At 43.2% G+C, this 24,839-nt stretch overlaps 1 protein-coding gene across 5 annotated transcripts; it reads left to right on the top strand.

Moving 5' to 3' along the window:
- The first annotated feature begins 2,655 nt into the window (after positions 1 to 2,655).
- LOC110505445 (fibronectin type III domain-containing protein 5) lies at positions 2,656 to 24,839 on the top strand. 5 transcript variants are annotated; one of them, XM_036962252.1, is made up of 7 exons: positions 2,656 to 3,227; positions 12,120 to 12,280; positions 13,731 to 13,846; positions 14,422 to 14,623; positions 19,321 to 19,428; positions 19,855 to 19,988; positions 20,520 to 24,839. In XM_036962252.1, exons 2-7 carry the CDS (start codon positions 12,199 to 12,201, stop codon positions 20,577 to 20,579), a joined length of 702 nt encoding a protein of 233 aa, XP_036818147.1. In that variant the 5' UTR covers positions 2,656 to 3,227; positions 12,120 to 12,198; the 3' UTR covers positions 20,580 to 24,839. The 5 variants fall into 5 exon arrangements, with proteins under 5 accessions (XP_036818147.1, XP_021440342.1, XP_036818149.1 ...); XM_021584667.2 differs by lacking the exon at positions 12,120 to 12,280 and having other exon boundaries at positions 2,657 to 3,227; XM_036962251.1 differs by lacking the exon at positions 2,656 to 3,227 and having other exon boundaries at positions 11,192 to 12,280.

Raw genomic sequence — 24,839 nt, 5'->3', positions numbered from 1 at the left:
CACAAACACACCAAAACAAACCCAGAGAGTGTGAAAGTTCAGCATCTTCTGTCAAAGTGGAACCTAGGAGAGGATGGATACACCACAACTTCCATAAAAACAGCTCTGATTTATTAGTGATTTTCTGCTTGATCTGTGTTTAATGTGGTGGACTGTGAGGTATCAGTGAAGCCCTTTCCAAAAGCAAATTACGCGCTTGGGCTGAGTCCTTTATGTGTTTGCAGAGTGGTGAATTTAAAGCCCATTAATATTCTATTGGCAGTAGACTTGAGAGATATCTTTGCAATTCCTCTGCTTGGGACCAGTCAAAAATCCACTGTGCTGTCTTTGTGCTGCCCACGCTTCTATTGAAAGAAATACATCTCAGTCAACTATGGCTGTGGAGCAGTGTTTTGCTAATGGGATTGTTAGAATGCAACACACCTGGCTGGATTGATTATCAGACAGTATATACACGAGTAGGTTTGCAAAGCTACCGGTAATTTACTAAAGTTACCAGAATCTTCAGTCATTTTGGTAATTAACAGGTATTCTATGGCAATCTATGGTAACTTTGGTAATTTATTAAAATTTTGCTCACTTTAAAAAAATGTATTTATATATAGTATACATTTTTTTTTATCTGTGTCCATATTGTTCATGACTTCCTAGTGGGTAGACCATATGGATCAAGAGAAAATAGCCTAATTAATAAAAAAGGCTCTTATCAACAATGGCATTATTTTCAATTAACTCTGCAACTCTTTCAACTATTGACTTTTTTCACAAATTCCAACAGTTTGGCACAAAAACATTTACAAAAAATACATATTAACATAATAAAAAAACGAGTGTGTAAATAAAAATATATAGGATATGTCATGCTGAAACCCTCATATTAAACATCATTGGTATTCAATAAATTGATGGTTTATATTTAGGATACATTTTGTCATTTTTTGAAATCGTTTTATTTGACTATTTTATATATTTAACGTGTGATAAGGCCACACAGAGGGCCAGAGATAATTACAGACACCTGTGATAATCTGACTACCCAAAATGGCCACTGGATTAAGTTATCTCAATTCTGGTAGTTTACTGGTAAATTTTACATCCCTTTGTAACCCTACACACAAGTGACACACTGAGGCCCTTGTGCCAGAGCAATGTTTGCATATTTGCACTGGTGTACATTGTACATCTTAAAATCTTGGCAACAAGTGACAGTTTTACATTTTAATGTTGCAACTCATAAAAATGCAGCTAATTTCTTAGGATAGTATCTTCCTCCTTGCCTTAAACGTGTGAGGTAAAAACCTATACGGAATTGGCTAGGAAACACCTGCTTTCATGACTGCAGAGCTGCAAAGGACAATGACTCACACACACACACACACACACACACACACACCTTAATTCACTCATTCTCTCTCACAAACACGCCGTCACCCAGCCAGATGCTGTGAAGTTGAAGGAGTGGGTGTAGTGTGGGAGTCGTTGTGGTGCAGAAAACAGTTATTGGGGACACAGGGGGCATTCGCTAACGTTGCTTCTCAGTTGGGACAGTAGCCCGACTCCGGACGGGCGCGCTCTAAACTCGTGACGAAGCTTTCTTAACGTGAACCATCCCGGCCAAGACCGCACACATCTTGCAGCGCCGGCTGATATAGGTAGGCAACATTCAGGCAGCTCAGGTAAGAGAGACTATCTTGTACTATTTATGTATCAAATAATTATCTGCAGTTTTCTTTTGATGCAGTAAACGATGTATTCAAATAGTCAGAGGGTGTGGTGATGTGGTTGCTTACACTATAGTGTATGGACTAATTTTTGCGGTTTGGTGTTCGAGGACAAAATAATTTATGACGCGAAACTATGCACAGGCGGCAGTTTTTTGTTGTTGCATGGAATTGTACATGAATATTTGATAGTGGTGTGGGCGAAAATCATTCTGAGAACTGTCTTACCAAGTATGGTAAATGGATGCGACCGGGTGTCGGTGACAGAGTGCACTCAAACAAATGACGGAGGAGTGACATGCAGGCTCAGGACCTTGAACTTGACCAATGGTCAGAGACAAATAGGAAGTCAGATAGATTCAGCCCATACCAATGGAAATTATAAAATCAAAACTTTACACTTCATTGGAATGCCTTTGAATTCTATTTTACTGGCCTGGTATTTTGTCCTAGCCTTTAATGTACCATGACATTTGTCTATAGAGCAGTAAGTAGGCTACTGTTGGTGCTCTTATGCAAACTTGACATAGCTTACCCCACCCACTGCTGTAGACTAAAATGCAAGTCTGAAACGTCTGAATATTCAAGCTTCAACAACTGGGCTCGAGATCAAACTTTATAAATCATTTCATAGCCGAAATATACAAGAGACACTTTGTCTATAGCTGAGAACAATATACATGCACTTTGTCTATAGCTGAGAAAAATATACATGCACTTTGTCTATAGCTGAGAAAAATATACATGCACTTTGAGCAAAAGTCAAAGTTATCCGGTTTAGTGTAGCCAATAGTCTGTGAGATGATTTCATACCTCATTTAATCATAATTAATAAACTCTCCATGTGGACATTATGTGTGCATAGAGGTATAATTGCAGCGCATATGAATAATAATTGGAGCCTAGAGTGTATGCCTGTGTGTGTGTGTGTGTGCATCTCTCCCATGACTATACGCACGCTAGTGTCGATTGCAGTGGGTAGGGCAGTGAGAGCAGCGCGATCACGTTTCTGTTGAGTGCCCCTAAGCACCACCCGACTTCAGGGGCACATATGTACACGGTGCGAAACTCGGCCACAGCCACGGACCAACACTCATCACCGGGACTTCATTTATGTCTGGTCGTCGAGTTTATAAATGTCTATAAATATCTCTCGTAGCTGAGGTGGAACAATGAAGAGCGTTCGTGGGCGACACACACGAACAAGGTCCGCCGCATGTTAAACTACTGTTGCATGTAGGTGGGGGAGCGCTGTCGCTGTCCCAGGTTGCTGAAAGCGCTCGTCAGTCGATCTGCGGCAAGACAACGAGACAGTAAACGGTTTTTGATCGAGACAATATGCATGGACTGATGTGAATGCTGAACAATAGCAAGGCAGTTGACGTAGCTCTAGTTAGAGTAAATGGGATCTCACGTCCTCTAATGTTTAAAGGATGAAGAGATTTTTCCTGTCAACCGTGCCACTGCTAATTCTCAGCTGTCTAGGTGTCTCTCGCGTCTTTGCTGGTAAGTTAATGTTTATGTACTTAAAATATTTATTTTTCAGCAATTACTCAACCATGCATTCACGTATTTGCCTTCTAGTGGGAACTCTAAGGTTAATGTGTGAGCATTAAGGGGACTGCATTGGTATCCGTGCAAATAAAACAATGGGGAAAAGTGTTTTTTTTTGTGCTAATTTGTTTCTAATTGGCATTTAGGCTATATTCTGTGCGATGAATGAGGAATAGTGTGTGTGTGTGTAAGAATCTGTATTGATACACTGCTCCAGACATTATACTGGTACTGATCTATACTAAAACACTCTAAATAGGCCATGGAACATGAGCAGTTATGTTTCCGGATTTAAAGGCCAAACATTTGCTTTTGCAATAATTCAGCGCCAGTTTTATTGCCTACGTTACGTTTCAGTATGTTTTATTACTGTAGCCTAGTTATATTTCCTACCATATCAGCAAGAATAACACTAGCCTTTGATCCAAGCAGTTGTCAAGTGCTTACATTCACAAGATTTAGACTGATATGACGTTAAACTGACTTAACCAACCGTGTGTGTGTTCCAAGTAAAGCTGACCATTTAATTAAGTAGTACATGGTACAGGTACAACCCCAATGTCTCTGAAAATGAAATAGCTTTAATAATGCTTTAAAAAAAATGTTTTACTTAAAAATCTGAATGAATGATGGAGTATGATAACAAATATGTATTTCTTCTACACACATTTTCAAAGTAATATGTGATATTTATACAGCAGGGACCATTAGGATCATGGCATTACAGTGACTGTACTATTGGCACAGCTCGCTATAACATTTGTGGAGGAAAACAACCATTTCAAATTGTTCCTCGGAAGGCTGCTGAATGAGCAATGCGTGAGGTGAGAGTGAACCCTGGGAATAGACTGAGGAGAACCCCAGCGGAATCTATCACCCCGGAATGTACGTTCCCAAAACACTTGAGTGCTGTAGCTTTCACTGCTCATCTTGACGGAGCACTGCAAATCACACTGACACACTATTGCAATCAGAATCCACCCACCGCCTCTACAGCGTTTACATCTCTCTCTCTCCCTCGCTCTCTCATAAATAAACACACAGACACTTAGGACGTGTCTACACTTGACACCTACATGCGACATCTGCTATCAGAATACAAAAAAAAAAAACGCTTTGTGGTCTGACTGTGTTCAGATCTGGCTGACCAGGGGGCAACGTCATCAACAGTCCTCCCGCATGTCTCCAGAAAACGTGTGTTTTGAGAACGAGAGGCAACTTTTCATTATAATGTTGGAGGAAATACGCTCCTAGCATGTGAAGAATGTGTTTGCTGGCCTCCTAAATGGTAGCCAGCTAGCTAATATTTAGAAAAATATTTTTGGTTTGGCTAGAGTTATGCTAACCTGTTTGCAATCCCTTTAGCATTGAGTGCTAGCTACAGAGATTAGCTGGCCAGTTAGCTACAGCCATCAGTTGTTGTGGTGTTATCATATTTAGCCTATTCCAATGTTCCTAATTCCTAATGTTTACTGGCATTTAAATATAGCGTGGGAATAGGGAATCTGGACACACTGTGGACACATTTCTGTAGGTGTAGATGCATGACACGTTCGGAATTCCATGAACAGAACGCTATGATCAGAATTATAAAGATGCATGAACTGTCACGTCTAGACACAGCCTTAGACATAGCCTAGACACAGACACACATGCATGCACACTGGCACGTAGGCAACACACACCCTTACTGTGTCAGCAAATCACGTTTCGCCGAAAGTGGGGTGCACATATGGGTTCTGTGGGCTCATAATTGTTTCATACATTCTGATTGTGCGGGGGGGCGATTGAATAAAACATTGATTAATGAGCCAGTCCTGCAGGCAGTGCAGAGAGAATGTTCTTCTAGTCCCTCCTCCATCTACATCAACCTCCTTATAGCCACAGCAACATACACCTAGTGTATGATGTCATCTCACTAGACAGTACTGTACTGGAGAGCTAACACACATACTGTAGCAATGCAGCCAGATCGAGGATCTAATGGTGTTTTTCAATCCACTGGACCTAGGGATATACAGTGTGTGCAGGCTTTTGTTCCAGCCCAGTACTAACACCCTGTGGTTGTCCAGGACCCGGTTGAAGAACACTCAATCAGAGACACCATTAAGCCACTTCCATCTCCTTAGTAGAAGTGTTGACTGGGGAGAGTCAAGGGCACTTGTGGATGGATATTTGATTGAAGTAGACATTGCACTTGTATAAGGTACTCTTAAGAATGTGTTACTTCTGGAAAAAAAATCTTCAGAAAGCCAACATAGAGAACACAGAAACGAAGGAAAGCATGACAAGTAATCAGAGGAGCAAAGCTAGGTACTGAGGAGGATGGTTGGATTGACAGAAGCGTGTGGGTGGGTGTTAACACGCTGTAAACGTTACATTTGTGACGTCCTTTAATGCATTTCTGTTTATGGGGAGTCATGAAGTATCTGTCACTCTGGACGAGGAATGTAAAGCTAATGTTTCCATTTAAAATGTAAATGAACTTCAACACCATCTTAACCAGGTGGTAAATTCCAACAGCCAGTCCCTGCTCCTCGACAGACTCGCCATGAAACACAATCAATCAGTCAGTCAACCCATCAAATCAACCAATCAATCAAGTAGTTAAACAGTAACCAATAGAAAAGCCCAGCATAACCTTAGAGACCCTTTCAAGTTCTGATGAAACGAGTAGCTATTCTAAAAAGCCTTGTTTTGTTTTTACTGTAAAACGCAGCATGACTATTACACTCCCACTATGAGGGTTCTAACGTTGGCCAACCAGAGGAGTCCTGCCACTCCCCAACCCTGCCACAGATTCTCAGTAGCAGCAGTATATTAACTGTCAAGTGTCAAGTCATCACACCATCCCACCCAGAGGAGTTACAGCACCCAGACAGAGGAGCCAAAGGTCGTTAAACAGACTCATCAACTCCAGTCTACTGCCAAATCACTAGCTGGCTCAAAAGCTCTTTGTGGAATATTCACTGGGAGGTTGTTTCATCAGAAAAACACCTAATTTTACAGTATGTTAAACAAACTAGGGGGACATACACTGTGGTTCCTGAAGGTCTGTATTCTTGGAACAACAGTGTTTCCTTGATGCCACCTTTTCTATCTTCACTTTAGTCTACCGTTGTCTATTTAGCATAAAGGAGAACATTTTTCATCTGTTAGATTCTGTGAATCTTTTGAAATAATATGTGATAACAAAAACAGCCCATAGCTACCTGTTTTGGATGTCATCTGGCTTAAGTGCTTCCTCTAAAGGCCTGGTTGTTATGTAGGCCAGCCACTTATTGTTGGATGAATCATCCCAATTTCAAACGAACAGATTTAGATAGTTTACCCCGAAGACAGACACAACCAATGGAGCAGGAAACAGAACATGCATGGGATTACACAGCAGAGGCTGGATATCTTCCACTTACCACATGTATGAGGTCTGCTCCAACCAGAACGGCATAGAGAAATGGGTGTTTGGAAGCAGAACATTATGATATAAGTAATGGAGTGTGTGCTTGTTTACGTTCATATGGGTTTGTATTACGTGCATGTGTATGTGTTTGTGTGTCAGTGTGTTTATGTGTGAGTGGAAACAGTTAAATAGTATTAATTCATTGGCTGGCTGTATTATTGAAGTATTCAATTAGTTATTTGGCAGTAGATCTGTAGACAAAAGGAGAGAACAGACGAAGGCACAGAATTCTCTCAAAATGGCACTTGCAGTTCAGCACACACATACATTACAGCCATTACCAGCACGAACACGCACTAATAAAGCCATGTTCCCGTTGTTAATCAAAAATAACAGCCTTAATGACAGGCTGATGGTATTTTCAAACACAGCAGGCAAACACAATAGAGACAAGGCAAAATGTCAGCGAGCATGAGAAGTGCTGCAGCACCAGCAGCAAAAGAGACAAGTGTAATCTTCCTCAGAATGAGTGTGGTTGGTTTTGCCTGAACTCAGACACTGTAGACAGAGGGGCCTTAAACCAGATACACACAGGGCTCCTGATGCTCTGTTGCCGGCTCCTGCACATGACTCACAGCCCTAGAATGCACAGATTAAGACAAAGGACTAAGCCCTGTTTGCGTTCCTGCTGGCTTCTGTTGAGTAAGGTTGACTGAAATACAACTCAACCAAACAGCATCTGTTCAACATCTTTTCACAGTGGAACTCATCTTAGCAGCTTATTTTCCAACCAGACCATGTGTGATTGATATAGTCAATTGCTCACTTTTTGTCATACTCCATACTCTCAGAGAGCTGGGATCCATGGAAATGAATGAATGTGCTTGTCTGAGGGGCCTTGTTGCTGTCATTGAGAACACACATTAATCAAATCAAATTGCATGTATCACGTGCTTCAGAAAACAACCGGTGTATACTAACAGTGAAATGCTTACTTACCAACAATGCAGAGAGAAAAAAAAGAGAAAAATAGTCTGGAAAAAGAATAACAGAAGTAATAAATACACAATGAGAGACTAGCTCCTGGCCATCAGGCCTGTGAGGTGGCACTGCCAACAGACTGATGTGTCAATGCCATGTCTCTGACGCAGTCTGGAGTCTGCTCTGACACCATGAGTGGCAGGTGGGGAGGAGGATGGCAGGTGGTATTGGTGGGGGGCCAAGCTGTTGGGCGGTGGGGGTCCAATCTGCCATTTAGAGCCCCTGAGTACAATATGATAATGGTGGGGTGGTTGCGCCAGAGAATGTTATGGTGCTGTATATGTTCCTGGCCCTAAGACAGGAGCGTACACACACACTGCCCTTGGCAGCTCACCAGAGCGTAAAAATACTGTTTTTATTTCCTCCTCTCTGTTAATATCCTAGGGGATAACCCAAATGGTGTGAGTTACGCTAGAACTGGCTGTGGAGACACAGCAGTTTACCTGTAGCCCAGTCTCTCTCTCTGTCTCTCTCTCTCTGTCTCTGTCTGTGTGTGTGTGTGCTCATGAAACACACTGTCTCCTGGGCCTGTGGCCAAATCCAGTGTAAGAGCTGCAGGCCTGGTGACATTAAGGAGGGATAGAAGCCTGCCTCTCAGAGAGGAACCGTCACGCTCACCAGGAGAGAGAGAAGGAAGAGGCACAGAGCAAGAGAAAACACCAACTGGGCACAGACGTGAATTCAACGTCTATTCCACATTGGCTCAACGTGGAGTAGATGTGGAATAGACGTGGAAACAACATTGATTCAACCAGTGTGGGCCCAGTGGGCAAGAGAGGGCGTAAGAAGGAGACCAAGAGTGTGAAAGAGAAAAAAAATTGAGCGAAAAATGCAGAAAGACTGAGAGAAGGAAAGTGAGAGAGAGATGGAGAGAAAGCACCATAGAGAGCCAATGCCGACCTCTCTTTCTATCTCTCTCCACCATCTCCCTCCCAGTGCCATCCTTCCAAGGAGGCAGCTAGGCATTACCCCACCAGCTGCTTCACTTCTCAACAGACTGGCTAACACTCTACAGGAAGAGAGGGATGAGAAAAAGAGAGAATGAAACAGACAGGAAACGAGGGAAGAGGAGAGAGAATAAAACAGGGATGGAGAGAAAGATGATGAGAGAAAGAGAGCAAGAGAGTGGAGTAGGTAACAGGGAGAGAAAGGGATGAGTAGGAGATAGTGAAACAAGGAGAAGGGGAGAATAGTGAAAAACCCCATCATATTTATGTGCTGTGTGTATAATGTGCCCAGCTCTACTGGGATATTGATTGTGTAGATATTACCTTGGTTTCCTGGCCTGAGGAACTTGGATGGGAACTAGATTTCATTTGTAGTTAACAGACGAGCAGTACGGCGGCTTGTCAAATAATCAACACTGCCACCCGTGCTCCTTTGCTTTTGAATTAGCTGCATTCTCAGATGCGATACTACACAATGCAGCATTGATTTTCATACTCTGGCTTTTGACATTTAATTACACAAGTGAGGGGGAGAGTGAGTGGGTGAGAGAGTGAAAGTGAGAGGCTATTTCGGCGCTCGCATCTTTGCCGCTCTTTAGGCCAGCGGGTTGGAGACTTATTTTGGTAAAAGTAAATAACTAATGTCTCCTCAAAAGAGAAAAGCCCTGGAGGTATGTTTATCATGGAGCGTGGTGAGTGAAAAGCCATGGAAAAGACACACACACACTGTGTTCTCTGGTGCTTTGGGCAAGAAGCCACACTCCAGTGGTTCGCTTTCTGGGTTGTATATTTCCACAGTAAACTATAGACAGTACCATTTTCTATGTTAAACCAGGCCCTAATGAGCTCCTGGTTGGGATGAGTGGCAACCCTGATTAGAAGCACCTGCTGCTCACCGGTTGTTCTCTACAAATGCTGTTTAGAATTCAAATAAAACTGTACCTGAACACTGAGGAGGGCGGTAAAGCCGAAACGTCTGTGTACGCTATTCCTGATGCAGTAAAAAATAATACAAGTGAATGGAATAAGGAAGTAAGCTTTACGCAATATCTTTTTGAGTGTGAAACCAGTACACTTTGTTGTTTATGGGAGATGTCAACCCCCTCTGTGTCCCTAGAACTCTAAATGTAAGGTCAACCTGGACTGTATCTCTACCCATACTGTACTTGTTGGAGGTGTTGGCGGGAGATGATGCAGAGATGATGAGGGGGTGGAGTAGGGGGTGCCAAGCCTGAACTTTTTCCTTCTAGTGTCTGAAGTGGTGGAGGCAGTGAGCAGCTCCCACAGAAGTGTCAGTTAGCCGGATCACCGTTTACACTCCGGAGGACTAGGAGACTGTCTGCAGCCCACCTGTCAGGAGAGGCTCTACTGGACAACGTCCACACAACCAGATAGATCGGAGACAGGTGGAGATGACGAGAGAAAGCGTTTCAGAGATTTGAAAGAGTCAGCGAGAGAATGAAAGAGAGAATGGCTGAACAAAAGCAGAGGGAAAGAGAGAGAGACTACTAGAAAGATGGAAATAGGAAGAAAGAGTGACCAAGAGAACAGTAAAATATATTGTTTCTCTGCTTCCATCCAGGGACAATAAGCAGTGAAAAATAGAGTGAGGCTCGATAAAGGCTGTAATGAAACAGGTGACAGTGCATTCATAATTGAACATGGCATCGTGTTATGGCTCCCAGTCTCGCCCTGTACACCTAACGCAGACATTCATTTTTCAACAGCTGCTTAAGATGCCAAATGAAACAAATTAACTCTATTGTTCCAACACTTCTTTAGGCTTTACTGCTGTTTCTTTAACTGTTGTGGGTGTGAGAATGACAACATGAATATATGCCTGCAAATCAGTGTGTGTGTGCGTGTGTGTGTGTGTCTGTGTGTGTACTGCTCAGTACAGTAAACCTGAGGAAGAGTATGAATGACCTGAAAGCACAAAGGGAGAAGTGGTTGCCCTTGCAATCTCAATGACACGTTGGGGGGGGGGGGGTATTGAAAAGCCACTTGTGATTCCCCCAGCATGCTCGTTAGCGTCAGGCGAGGACGTGTTAATGAACATGTGCTAATTTATTGTCCAGCAGGGTCGGCTATCGCTTAGAGACAGCAACCCAAGGTTCACTTCATTTGTCTATTTATGGTCTCTCATTGCAAATGCCAGGGAGAAGCACCACAGTATTGGCCCACTTTGATATTTTACTCCCCTCGGGCCATTACTGCCAGCATGCAGACTCTATGTCTGTCTGTCTGTCTGTGGGATATTTACCCATGAGATGAGAAGGGTGTCTTTGATTGCTGAGCAGTAAGCGTTCTATGAGCACAGAGGCATGAAAGGATGAAATGCTGCAGGACCAGGGTCTTAGATCAGGCAAAGGCAAAGCAACTCAGTCAGAAATCAGCCCGTATTCAACAGTCAGAGAGAGCAGCTATACAGATATACAGTTCACAGTTTGAGGGGGGAGTGCTACCGTCTTTCCCAGGTCAGAGGGTCTGGTGGTCGGGGGGGGGGGGACGCCAGAGAACGTTCATTAAATAATGATAGGCTGTATTGATCTAAGGCAGCTGGAGTACTGTGACAATGAGACTAAGCAGGAGACAGTGTTTGTGTGTGTGTGCTTGCAAGTTAGTAAAGGCTCTTAAAATGTTGAGGGGAAATAGTACAAACTGCAAGCCAACAGTTTGAGTGTTTTATTTGTTGTCTGTAGGCTGGACAAAATCTAATTTAATGTGCACTGTACAATTAGTTTACTAGCAAACACACACAGACACCCATGCAAACATACTGCCTCACTCTTTATATACCCCCTCTCTCCTTGAAAGACTGCCGAGCTGCCACCCACTGAACACTGTCATCCTCATGACACGGCCCAGCACGGCACACTCTACCTCCTGTCCCTCTGATGACTCCGCTAACAAAGACATGCTGGTGTCTGCTCCCTCTCTCTCTCACACACACGCACCAGGGACAGGGCTCTGAGTCCGGACTCAAAGTCATCCCCATCTCTCATCCTGTGTGTGTGTGTGTGTGTGTGTGTGTGTGTGTGTGTGTGTGTGTGTGTGTGTGTGTGTGTGTGTGTGTGTGTGTGTGTGTGTGTGAGTTTATGGAGACATCTGTCTGCTGTTTCATTAGTCCTGACTCACACTTCACGTCATGGGGATATATGAGAGCTTCCCGTCTTGGCCACCGTCCGCCAAGGAGTACATCCCCAACAAAGCAACTGGGTGTGTGTCTCTGTCTCAGGCCTTTAATCAGCAAAACAATTACTAGGCCATGATTTACACTGCCTAGCTAAAAGACAAGAGTGAGCGCTAACACGCTCAATAACTCATCTGAATACATCTGCAGCACTAAATAGATGTCGGAATAACGTAACATGATTATGAGTGTCCACTCTCGATTATCTGTTCCCGTCCCTCCTGTGTCTCATCACACAAACCCATCTATCCTCAATGTCTCAGACTGTTTACCATACGGAAGTGTACGTGTGACACGGAGGGGCTAAGAGACAGGGCGCCCTCCCTCTGACAGTGAAGGAACATGGAAGATTGTATGTTCATTTACTCTGCAGACACTCCCCCATCGCATGAGTCATCACCACCGAAGCTTTCTGATCATTCAGGTAAGCCCTGATAATGATTGTCCCATTCACTGTCTGGAATGTATGAATTGAAAGTGTCATTGAAGCTTTTTTTGAAAAACAGGTTGGCATGTCCCTACTCCGGCAGGGTTTGGATCTCTCATTCATTTGTAATCACAGCGTCATCTGCTCACTTATTCGATTAAGTATGCCGCCAGGTGTAAACATCTGAATACAACACACACACACACACACACACACACACACACAACTAGCATGCACACACACAAAACTGTAAATGTATTGCACAGCAACAAATCATTACTTTGAAGTGATGTAGCACAAACCCTAATTAAACTGTCAATGGTTTGCAGCACGTACAACACATTACACTGAACAATAAAAAGAGTAATCCAACTCTATATACACTGGAGTGTACAAAACATTAAGAACACCTGCTCTTTCCATGACAGACTGGCCAGATGAATCCAGGTGAAAGCTATGATCCCCTATTGATGTCACTTAAATCCACTTCAATCAGTGTAGATGAAAGGGAGGAGACAGGTTAAAGAAGGATTTGTAAGCCTTGAGACATGGATTGTGTGTGTGTGTGCCATTTAGAGGATGAAAGGGCAAGACAAAAGATTGAAGTGTCTTTGAACGGGGTATGGTAGTAGGTGCCAGGCGCATCAGTTTGAGTGTGTCAAGAACTGCAAAGCTGCTGGGTTTTTCCACGCTCAACAGTTTCCCGTGTATATCAACAATGGTCCACCACCCAAAGGACATCCAGCCAACTTGACACAACTGTGGGAAGCACTGGAATCAGCACGGGCCAGCATCCTTGTGGAACGCTTTCAACATCTTTTAGAGTCCATGCCCCGATGAATTGAGGCTGTTCTAAGGGCAAAAAGGGGTGCAACTAAATGTTAGGAAGGTGTTCCTAAAGTGTTGTACACTCCGTGTACATTATTTTGAGTTGAGTGTAATTTCACGGAATATTCAACTGACTCTAAATGTGAACCTATTCAAAATTCAACCCTTAATTGCGGGGCCATTTAAAATTCAACCCCTACAAACCGCTCCACTCTAGATTTGATTGCACTTGTATTTCTTATGAGTCCTAATTATGCTGAATGGATGTGAATACTGAATCAGGCCCCAGCTCTCTCCCTGGGTGAGTAATAGTGAACAGTGAAACCAGCTGTGGGGGGCTGCAGTGATCAGAGGCCTCTGTTTGCAGTAAGCACCAGGCTCCACAGTCTGATGGCCAATCTGTAGATCATACTGTCTAGAATAGCCAAGCTCTCCTGTGGAGTAGCTTTTTAACCGCTCTGTGATTGTAGGGACTGTTTGAAGTACTATATTGAGTCCATGTAAATAACACATGTACCCATTACCATACCTACTGTATCCTACCCAGTACCCACTAGACAGTAAACTTAATTTGCTTCATGTGTATCTTTTCTCTCTCTCTCCCTGTCTGTGTTTGCAGACAGTTTGGCGGCTCCTGTCAATGTGACCATCAAGGCTTTGAAGTACAACTCTGCCGTGGTGACATGGGACATCCCCGAAGGGGACCTTGTCATCGGCTTCGCCATCACACAGCAGGTGAGAGCGAGAAGGAGCGCAGTGCGAGGGGGGGAGGAGACCCACCCAAGCCACACAAACACTCACTCTCGCCAATAGGAGATCAAATAGTATCTGTCACCAATCGCTACTCACCGTCCCTGCGTTGCTGGCCAGCGGCTTGTTTTGCGGAACCGTTGTGTCACGGGACGTTGTGTTGCCAGGACGATCCCGTCAGAGCGCCTGTCTCCTCGACAACAGCAGTGGAAGATGGCAGCTGTGTAAAGAGGGAAAGCAATAACATTTCCCACTTGCACACAGTCACTTACCCTGCACAATGGTTAGGCTCCATTCTAGCCAATCAGCTGATGATTTCCTGGTCCCAGAGGCCCAGCTAAGAACCCCGGTTCTGCCCATCTCCTGACTGCTGCTCCCTCTATCCACATACAGCTCCTCCACACAGTCTATTTCTGTCTACTATTACTGTACAGTATGTGATAACTGGGATTGAAGTTCACCAGGGCTCAATGTTGTGTGTGAGACTTCTACTCAACATCAGTGAATAGTTTTGTGTTGCACTGCTCACTAAATGCATCTCTGTGATGATGTGCCAACAGAAGAAGGACGTGCGCATGCTGCGCTTCATCCAGGAAGTGAACACCACCACCCACTCCTGTGCATTATGGGACTTGGAGGAGGAGACCGACTACATTGTGCACGTGCAGTCCATCAGCATGAGTGGGCCCATGAGTCAGCACAGCGAACCCCTGCGCTTCCGCACGCCCAAGGAGTCTGAGACACAGGCCTCGAAGAATAAAGGTAAAAAACTCTAGAATCTCACACACAACTTTAGGATAAGACTGAAGCTAATACATACAGTATCTATGGAGAAAACAAAGTCCAAAGCACTTCTCCAGGTTCCCGTACCTTGCTGTAATACAGGTACAGTGCCAGAAAAGGAAGAGGAAACCCTGTGCACAGCAGTAAGTACACATACAGTGCCAAGAGTAAAGCTTGCAGTTGGACTGTTGACAACTTTTTACTGATTCCATAAAGGCCAATACAAATCAATGGGGACACAAAGCGTGAAATTAAGTTTCACAACAGAATGCTCTTAAACATCAAGCGCTCTTACAACAATTTATGAATATAACACCTTATATTAATTTAGTTGGGATATTCTCAGCTAGGAGAAACTAGCACAAAGGGATACAGAATGCTACAAACAGCCTCATCAGACACATACAGACCTACAGTCCCTAGGCCCAGACCAACACAGAGCTAGATCCGTATAGGTGGACGAGATGAGAACCGGTGCAACGAAAGTGGTGTTAGTGTGTGAGTGATGGCTGGGCAGAGGTGAGATAAATGTGCGTGTCTCAGAGAAGTGTTTGTTTCCTGTACAGCCAGGCAGCCACTGTGATAAATGGCTACAGTATTAAGGCATGACTCAGCACCGGTCGCATAATGATGCAGCCTCCATATCCCTCTCTATCCCTCTGTCAGTGGTATTCAAACTTTTTCAATGGGCACCCCATTTTTTCTGCAATAATTTCTTGAGACCCCATTTTTTTCACAAGAATTTCCCACAACCCCACCCTAAATATAATGACAGAACCTTAACATCGGTACATTTAGATTTTTATAGCAACAAATAACCTTCAATTCATTACATTTATCTCTTATCAAAATGAAGAAACAAATAAATATATTTACTGAATAAAATATTTTTTGTAATTATCTTTCTCAAGAACGTATTCACACCCCTTGACTTAGTTGTGTTACAACCTGAATTCAAAATGGATGAAATAGCTTATTTTTTTCTTTTAGATCACCCATTTACACACAATACCCCATAATGATGAAGTGAAAACACGTTTTTAGACATTTTTGCTAATTTATTCAAAATTAAATATAGAAATAACTCTTTGTAAGTATTCACACCCCTGAGTCAATACTTGGTAGAAGCACCTTTGGCAGTGATTACAGCTGTGAGTCTTTCTGGGTAAGTCTTTTAGAGCTTTCCACACCTGGATTGTGCAACATGTGCCCATTATTCTTTTCAGAATTCTTCAATATCTGCCAAAGTGGATGTTGATCATGGCTAGACAACTATTTTCAAGTCTTGCCATAGATTTTCAAGTAGATTTATGTCAAAACCGTAACTCAGCTACTCAGGTGCATTCAGCAACTTCAGTTTAGATTTGGCCTTGTGTTTTAGGTTATTGTCCGAGCTGGTCATGGGTGCACCGCAGCCACGCTCAAGGTCCTAAACGATATCATAACCGCCACCGATAAAAGGCAATACTGTGCAGCCGTATTCATCGACCTGGCCAAGGCTTTCGACTCTGTCAATCACCACATTCTTATCAGCAGACTCAACAACCTTGGTTTCTCAAATGACTGCCTCGCCTGGTTCACCAACTACTTCTCAGACAGAGTTCAGTGTGTCAAATCGGAGGGCGTGTTGTCTGGACCTCTGGCAGTCTCTTCGGGGGTGCCACAAGGTTCAATTCTCAGGCCGACTCTTTTCTCTGTATACATCAATGATGTTGCTCTTGCTGCTGGTGATTCTCTGATCCACCTCTACGCAGACGACACCGTTCTGTATACTTCTGGCCTTTCTTTGGACACTGCGTTAACTAACCACTAGACGAGCTTCAATGCCATACAACTCTCCTTCCGTGGCCTCCAACTGCTCTTAAATGCAAGTGAAACTAAGTGCATGCTCTTCAACCAATCGCTGCCCGCCGTCCAGGATCACTACTCTGGACGGTTCTGACTTAGAATATGTGGACAACTACAAATACCTAGGTGTCTGGTTAGACTGTAAACTCTCCTTCCAGGCTCACATTAATAAGCATCTCCAATCCAAAATTAAATATAGAATCGGCTTCCTATTTCGCAACAAAGCATCCTTCACTCATTCTGCCAAACATACCCACGTAAAACTGACTATCCTACCGATCCTTGACTTCGGCAATGTCATTTATAAAATAGCCTCGAATACTCTACTCAGCAAATTGGATGCAGTCTATCACAGTGCCTTCCATTTTGTCACCAAAGCCCCATATTCTACCCACCACTGCGACCTGTATGCTCTCGTTAGCTGGCCCTTGCTTCATATTCGTCGCCAAACCCACTGGCTCCAGGTCATCTATAAGACTTTGCTAGGTAAAGCCCCACCTTATCTCAGCTCACTGGTCTCCATAGCAGCACCCACCCGTAGCACGCGCTCCAGCAGGTATATTTCACTGGTCACCCCCAAAGTCTATTCATGCTTTGGCCACCTTTCCTTCCAGTTCTCTGCTGCAAATGACTGGAACGAATTGCAAAAAAATAAAATCACTGAAGCTGGAGACTCATATCTCCCTCACTAACTTTAAGCACCAGCTGTCAGAGCAGCTCACAGATCACTGCACCTCTACATAGCCCATCTGTACATAGCCCATCTGTAAATAGCCCATCCAACTACCTCATCCCCATATTGTTATATATTTATTTTTTGCTCCTTTGCACCCCAGTATCTCTACTTGCACATTCATCTTCTGCACATATATCACTCCAGTGTAAATTGCTAAATTGTAATTACTTCGCCACTACGGACGATTTATTGCCTTACCTCCCTAATCTTACCTCATTTGCACACACTGTATATAGGTTTTTTCCTATTGTGTTATTGACTTCACGTTTGTTTATACCATGTGTCACTCTGTGTTGTTGTTTGTGTCGCACTGCTTTGCTTTATCTTGGCAAGGTCGCAGTAGTAAATGAGAACTTGTTCTCAACTGGCCTACCTGGTTAAATAAAGGTGGAATAAATAAATAAAAAAACTGGGGGAGGAATACTTAAGTAAATGAGGTATCTCTTTTTTTTATTTTTCATTATGGGCTATTGTGTGTAGATTGAGGTAAACCATTTCTTTAATCCATTTTAGAATGAGGCTGTAACGTAACAAAATGTGGAAAAAGTGAAGAGGTCTGAATACTTTTCAAATGCACTGTATGTGTTTGTCTCCCAAGACCATAGCTATAGAACCAGCATGTGGTCTGTGACCAAGACTCTTGGTGAGGGAGGTTTTCTAGCTAGACCAGCAGGACAACTCCCTCTTGGACGTCTGCAAAACTGTGCTGCAGTAAAACAGGTGTATAACACTCCAAGACTATATGTCTTTACTCATATAATCCTGCAGCTATACAGCATACAGTTTACCATGTCTCTGAATGCTCCCACCTGCAAACTTCCTCCTGTACAAACAGTACAGCCCCACCTCTCCCTGCAGAGGACTCAACCTGTCTCTAGGATTGGAGACCGTCTTTGACATTAGAACTGACCAATATTAGCCATATGGAGGCCATCTGGCAGCGGTGTCAGGAGCCTCTGGCTTTCCAGATTGGATTGGTTAATGTCAAGGTACATAGACTCATCGATTGGCTGAATCAGTCATTGGGAGAACCTGCTGGAGCGTGGTGAAGCTGTGGCGAAATCTGCACGGAACCTTCACCACGCTAATGTACCAGTGTCACTGCCTACTTCTGTTTGGCCTTTAAATGGGGGGAACTTGTGTGCTGAACTTTAGCCAGCTCTCTACTGAATTCAGAAACATGTTGCTTTGTATGAGTAGACCTTGAACACACACAAACACACACTTTTCTGATCGTTTTTTGCCCTTAGGACATTAATAATGATTATTGAGTTCTATTTAGGCCCAACTCAATCGATCGTGGCTGCTGTGATTAACTCTCTCTCTCCAACCCCTTCAGAGTGGGGATCCCCACTGACCCTGTCTCAGGCTTATGTATTCTCTTCATGTCCAGCTTCTACTGAATCCTTTGACACCATCAGCCTCTCTCAGAAATAGTGGGCAAATTGAGGCATGTGCTGTGCGGTTCCCACATAGCAGCGCTCTTCAATGAGGAGATAATTGTGGAGCCTGTGCACAAGTTGTTAGGGTTGAGTCGGAATCATGAAAAACGTGGCCTGTTTGAAGTAGTGCTAGCTGACAGAAAGCCAGTGGTGAGTGGTGACATCCTGTGACTGAAGAAGAATAGAGAGATCAGTCTACACAATAGGGGGTGTCAGGGGAAAATTGTTCTATCCAGCTGACACAGAGCAGAACTACTCCTGAGTATGTATAATTACAGTAGAGACCAGTGGAGGCTGCTGAGGGGAGAACGGCTCATATTAATGGCTGGAATGGAGCAAATGGAATGGCACCAAACACCTTGAAAGCATGCATTTGATAACATTCCACTGATTCCGATCCAGTCAATAACACGAGCCCGTTCTCCCCAATTAAGGTGCCACCAACCTCCTGTGGTAGAGACAAGTTCTACTGGACTGAAGTTCTGCCTGGCATATTCACTTAGCAGATGATGGATTTCACCCCAACACTCCCCCATCATTAGACTGACCTTTCAGGAGAACCTGGGTTTAATAAGCTGCCAGTTACCAATAATAACTGATAATGTTGCCATGGTGATGAACTGATTGTGCTGCTGTATTTGACACTCCAGACGAGGTGACCATGGAGGAAGTGGGAGCTCAGCTGAGGGCGGGGGAGTTCATCATTATCGTGGTGGTGCTGATCATGTGGGCAGGTGAGGGGTGGAATGTTTCAAAAGGTCAGAGTGCTACCCACACACTAGGGTTGCAAAATTCCAGTAAGTTTCCCCAAGTTCCCAGTTTTTCCAGATATCCTGGTTGCAGGAATCTGGATTCCTGCTTATTCCCTTCTGATTCTGGGAACTTCCAACCAGGAGTTCTTGAAAACATGGTAATTTGGGAAAAGTTACTGGAATTTTGCAACCCTACCACACACACACACACACATACACACACACACACACACACACACGCACACACACACGCACACACACACACACACACACCCTCATGAATGTAGAAAAAAAGAAAAGGTATATTTAAACAAATATGGTCCACAATTTGTTGTAATTTGTCCATGCTAAATGATTTCAGTCTGCTTTTCACTGCGGTAATGTGGTTGTATTTACTTATTGTGTATGTCCTTTTCTCCGCCTCTCTGTCAGGTGTGATCGCTCTCTTCTGCCGTCAGTATGACATCATCAAAGACAACGAGCCCAACACCAACAAGGACAAAGCTAAGACCTCATCAGAGTGCAGTACTCCGGAGCACCCGACGGGGGGGCTGTTGCGCAGTAAGGTATAACCCCTTCTCCTCCCCACTGAGTCCCCACCGTCACCGGGCAGGTGAATCGTCCCAGCGACTTAAAAACGTCCACTTTCACCAGCAGTTAACACTCCCATAACACCATTAGAGCTACACCCACCACATAACAGAATATGCATTGATATACTAGCATTGATGACAGCACTTCATCCCCCCCCAAAAATGGTTAAAATGCAAAACAGGCATCTCAGGTCATAAGTTACAACAATGCTATAAATCCAAAGCCTTTCAAATCAATGCATAGACAGCCCATACGCTGGCATGATTGTCCGATGTCCATTCGCTCCTCTCCATCAACAACTGGCTGATGACCTCTGCCAACTAAACCAATTGACACTAAAATGACCAAAATACCCCATCTCCCTTCCAGAGAGAAAGCATCATAACCCTCCCATTCTGTCCAGGCGCTCCATGCTCATACACTAGCAGAATTATACTTTATTCCAGGTTTAGAGACTGGCCTTCATCTTTTTCATCCCTGCTGTTTCCCTTCTTCCCCTCCAGTTCCCCAAGAACAACAACAACAACAACCGGGCTCCATCTGTGAACATCATCGAGGTGTGACGGCCAGAACACTCTCTAATCCAAAGGATTGAGTGTATTCTAAACAGAGCAACCAAAGGGCCCTTTATGCCCATCTGCTTGTTAGGATGAGGCTAGGACTGTGGGTTGTGGCCGGCCCTTTGGCATGGGGCCTGGGTGTGAACTGGGCCCTCAGGACTCCAGGGTCCAGGTCTCAGAGGAGAGGCTCTAGATGTGGTGGCAGGACTGTGGCTGTCGCTGCTCTAATTATTGCCAGAAGGTCATGGAGATAAAGGCCAAATGGGTTCAGCTATGAGTTGAGAGAGAGGAGATATGAACATGGCCAGGGGACTGCATATAACCAGGGCCAGAGACCCTCTCTCTCAGCTTGTTGTTAATGAACTGAAACACACTGTCCCAGCCCCTGTTCCCCATACTGCAACCAAGGCTTGAGCACTGTGTACCGTGTGAAATGAACTCCCCCTACTGCATCTCCTCTCTTACAGTGTTTATTTATTTGCCTCCTATTATGCTCATTTGCTGTAAGGCACATACTGTACTTTCCTTACTATTGCTCACCTCCTTTCACCTCTTATTCAAACTACAGTATAAATCACTGTATCAAAACCTGTTTCAACCTGTTTCATCTATTCACAACAACTTCTTATTGCTAAAGTACCAGTTTTATAGATCTCCTTCTGGCTCAACTCCCTGAAACCTCCTCTGAGATGTGTTTTCATTCGATCAGAGCTAGTTAGTTCCCCGCTCAGGGAATTCAGATAATACAAGGCTAATTTTGGAGGCCTTTCTGAAGCAAGCTGGTGGCTATGACGTCAGGGCAAGATCAAAAGGAGCACTCAAGACACCTGTGCGGCAGAATTCTCCATTTATCTGCAGAATTAAAGCTTGTTAGCTCTGACAGCAGAAAAGAACGTTGTCATTTATAAACAAATCTGGTCTCTACATTTATCATTGATTTACCTTAAATATAACATTTTCATTTAAAGGTCCAAAGCAGCCATTTTTTAAAATCTCAATATAAAATCATCTCTGGGCAACAATTAAGTATGTTACTGTGTTTGTTTTTGGTTAAAATGATCAAAAAGAAGAAAAAAATGCTTCTTAGCAAAGAGCAATTTCTCAAGCAAGAATTATGCTATGACTGTCTGGGAGTGGTCTGAGTGGGGAGGGGATAACTGGAAACTAGCTGTTATTGGCAGAGAGGTTTGGAACTATCTTTCTTATTGGACTATTAACTTACCGTATGGTGATGTCCCCATGGAAAGCCCAAAGCTCCATTCCACCAAAACGGGTGAAATTTCAGGCAGGCTTCTCAAACTGCTCTTACAATAAAAGGGCTTTATCCAAATGTTCACAATTACACAGTATTATTCCAATCTCAGTGTGCAAATATATATAAAACACAGGAAAATCACATTGACTGCACTGGGCCTTTAAAGGGATAATCCACACCAAACGGCTAATTCATACAATTAACAGTGTTAAATAACACTAATATGTGAATATATTTCTTAACAAATGTTTAATTTTGTTGTTATAACAAGGTTGCTAGAAATATGTGAAAAGCATTGTGGAAATCTCTTGCAACAAAACCCACAACGCAATGCTATTTCTGAACTGGCTGGCTAGCTAGCTAGAAAACATAGCTATACACAATAATACCAAAGTCAATATCAGCATGTGAAGTAGCTAGCTAGCTGTATAATCGCCTAAACAAACTGCACAATCAATTTAGGAGTCTCTCACCGAGTTAAAATTGCAGTTCATCAACTTGCAATGAAGCGAGTGCAGATAGGGCACGTTGCTATGGCAACAACGGCCTTTTCCCACAGACACACGGGGAGCATAGAGATAAATAGTAATGGCGTCTTTTTGAGGGCATTAAATCCACCATGGTTCGTTAGTCAAGGCATATGGGAAAATAAATGGCCTTTTTGTAGGGGTTTTGGATAAACACGGGCTTAGGAGATTTAGGTTTTGTTCTATGAACATTTTGAAGCATTTATGTAACAAAAAAAGCAAATACACATAAAAGGCTTTATATTTCAAAAAGGTAATGTTAGTTGACTGATATCGCATAGGACAAAACGTATAAGATCTCCTAAGCCTGTGTTAACATCAGATCTTATTTTTGGCGTTTATCCCAAAACCCCATTCTTTCCCCATAGATAGGTTAGCTGAGAACGTCACAAAAACGATGTGCTTGCCTCTATGGGGCAGTAGTCAGCATGCTGTTGTGATTCTGGATGGCCAGAGTGCTAGCAAGAATGACAGGAAACTGTCAAATGGGGATTCGTAACTGGCTCGTTTCATCTTGTTCTTGATACCATGTCTTGTTTTGAGGTGTTTTGACTGATTTAATGCCAATGCTGATATGGCTAGCTAGCTAACCAACAACTGTAATGACGTATTTGAGGGACAAGTGCTCATTGTGCAAATGTATTTATGTTTTCAATAAAACATTGGAGAGGAAATATAGCATACATGTTATCAACAGTTCAAGCCAACCCTGTCTGTTTTGCCCCATAGTTGCAAAAGCGTCAGTTTTGTTGCTAAACAACCAGACCGTCTATGGGAATGGCTAAACGAACCAGAGGTAACTAATTTCCTGTTTTTAGGACTAAAAGCTGGCGAGCTCTATTGCGAGATGGTACTTGAAGGAGAAACTGAGTTTAATCATTTGGTACACTGTTTAGATTGAGCACATCTAAGTGAAATATATATACTTTTTTATGATTATATAAACAGATGGATGTGTTCCAGACAAGAACCATTTGGCTATGCCACATTTCTACACCATTTCCTGATTTCACAGATAGACCACTTAGAAGTTAAATCATGGGGAATTGTTTTATTTTACCCACTGATAGAACATAGGCTTTCAAGAAATTGACAGGAGATTCATTAATTTTATTTCTGGTGGTGGATTATCCCTTTAAGTAAAAATAATATTTGACTTATAAGTAGATTTACTAAAATGCTACTGTTCAAATATTTTAAGTGTATCGTTTCTCTTATCACCTACTTTTATTAGTGAATGTTCAAGAGAGTTTACACTCACCTCTAAGAGGGGCCTGACTCATGTGCATGGACTGGATGTGTCTCTGAGGAAGGGCTAAACAGGTCTCCCCATGACAGCAATAACAGCCCTGAGGGGAGCAGTGGAGCATCTCACACACCGGCAGGCCATGAAGCACCTGTCCAACCTACACTCAACCTCCCAGCCACACTTAATGCAGGGGGACTTTAAAATGTGATTAAATGAGTTTAAATTCCTATTTTATGAGCATCCTTGTTTATGAAAAGACCTTTCTATGAAACACCTGCCACCCCCAACTTTCCCAGATCTAATCAACGATGTGATCACAAGCTATTGGGCTTGGAAGTGCCAGGGACCTCACAATACGATATTATCCCGATACTTTGGTGCCGATACGATATGCATTGCCATTCTCACGATTCTAAATGTATTCCATTTCGACTGTGATTTTATAACGATTCGATGTTCCAAACATATTGCTCACCATATGTATGCTGCAAAGGAACAAAATATAACTTTCTCATGGCTTTGATCAGTCATGGAAATAAAAATGCTGAAAACAAATTGTCTCCCTATTTAAAAAGATGATGGAAAACAAGTTTTGCTGCAGGTACAGCCAACTAGCGCAAATATAATATTGCGATACTCAAAACGATACATCTTCGAAAATAATATCCCGATTTGTAACTGTATCGATTTTTTCCCCCATCACTAATGAGCTCCATATGTTGGTTCTAAACGTTGACCCCTTTGATTCAGTCCCATCTGACATCATCATTAGTAGTCATCTTCACAGAAGGGCTTCCACTGAATCATCTTCAGTGTGAGAGTCCATCCTCCCCACCCCATGTACTGTATCACAGGCAGGTGTTGACATGCTGTATGAAGAGACTATGCTGTGGAGATTCTCAAATGGGCCAGACAACCTCCTCCACATCCCCACGAAGGGGACATTGCTGTGGTAATGTTTTTTAGGTCGGATTTAAAAAAGCACTGCCTTAAACACCTGAATATTCCATTTTGTTTGATAGGATGGAATGGTAAGGGTCCAATTTGTTCCACCTTTTCCATTTAGTATTTCCCTGCCACTTGGCCCATGGAGGCCGCAGTATGTTATGTTAAACATCTGTGGTCTGTCTATATCCATTATGAGATGGTATAGGAGGAAAAGTAGAATTTTATTTATTTTCTAAGGGATGGGCGAATATAATGCTAAATAAAGAGCATGACAGAAAAGTGTA

This window comes from Oncorhynchus mykiss, chromosome 25, assembly GCF_013265735.2.
Source record: "Oncorhynchus mykiss isolate Arlee chromosome 25, USDA_OmykA_1.1, whole genome shotgun sequence".
Classification (NCBI taxonomy): domain Eukaryota; kingdom Metazoa; phylum Chordata; class Actinopteri; order Salmoniformes; family Salmonidae; genus Oncorhynchus; species Oncorhynchus mykiss.
This window is presented reverse-complemented; position numbering and strand designations above follow the sequence as displayed.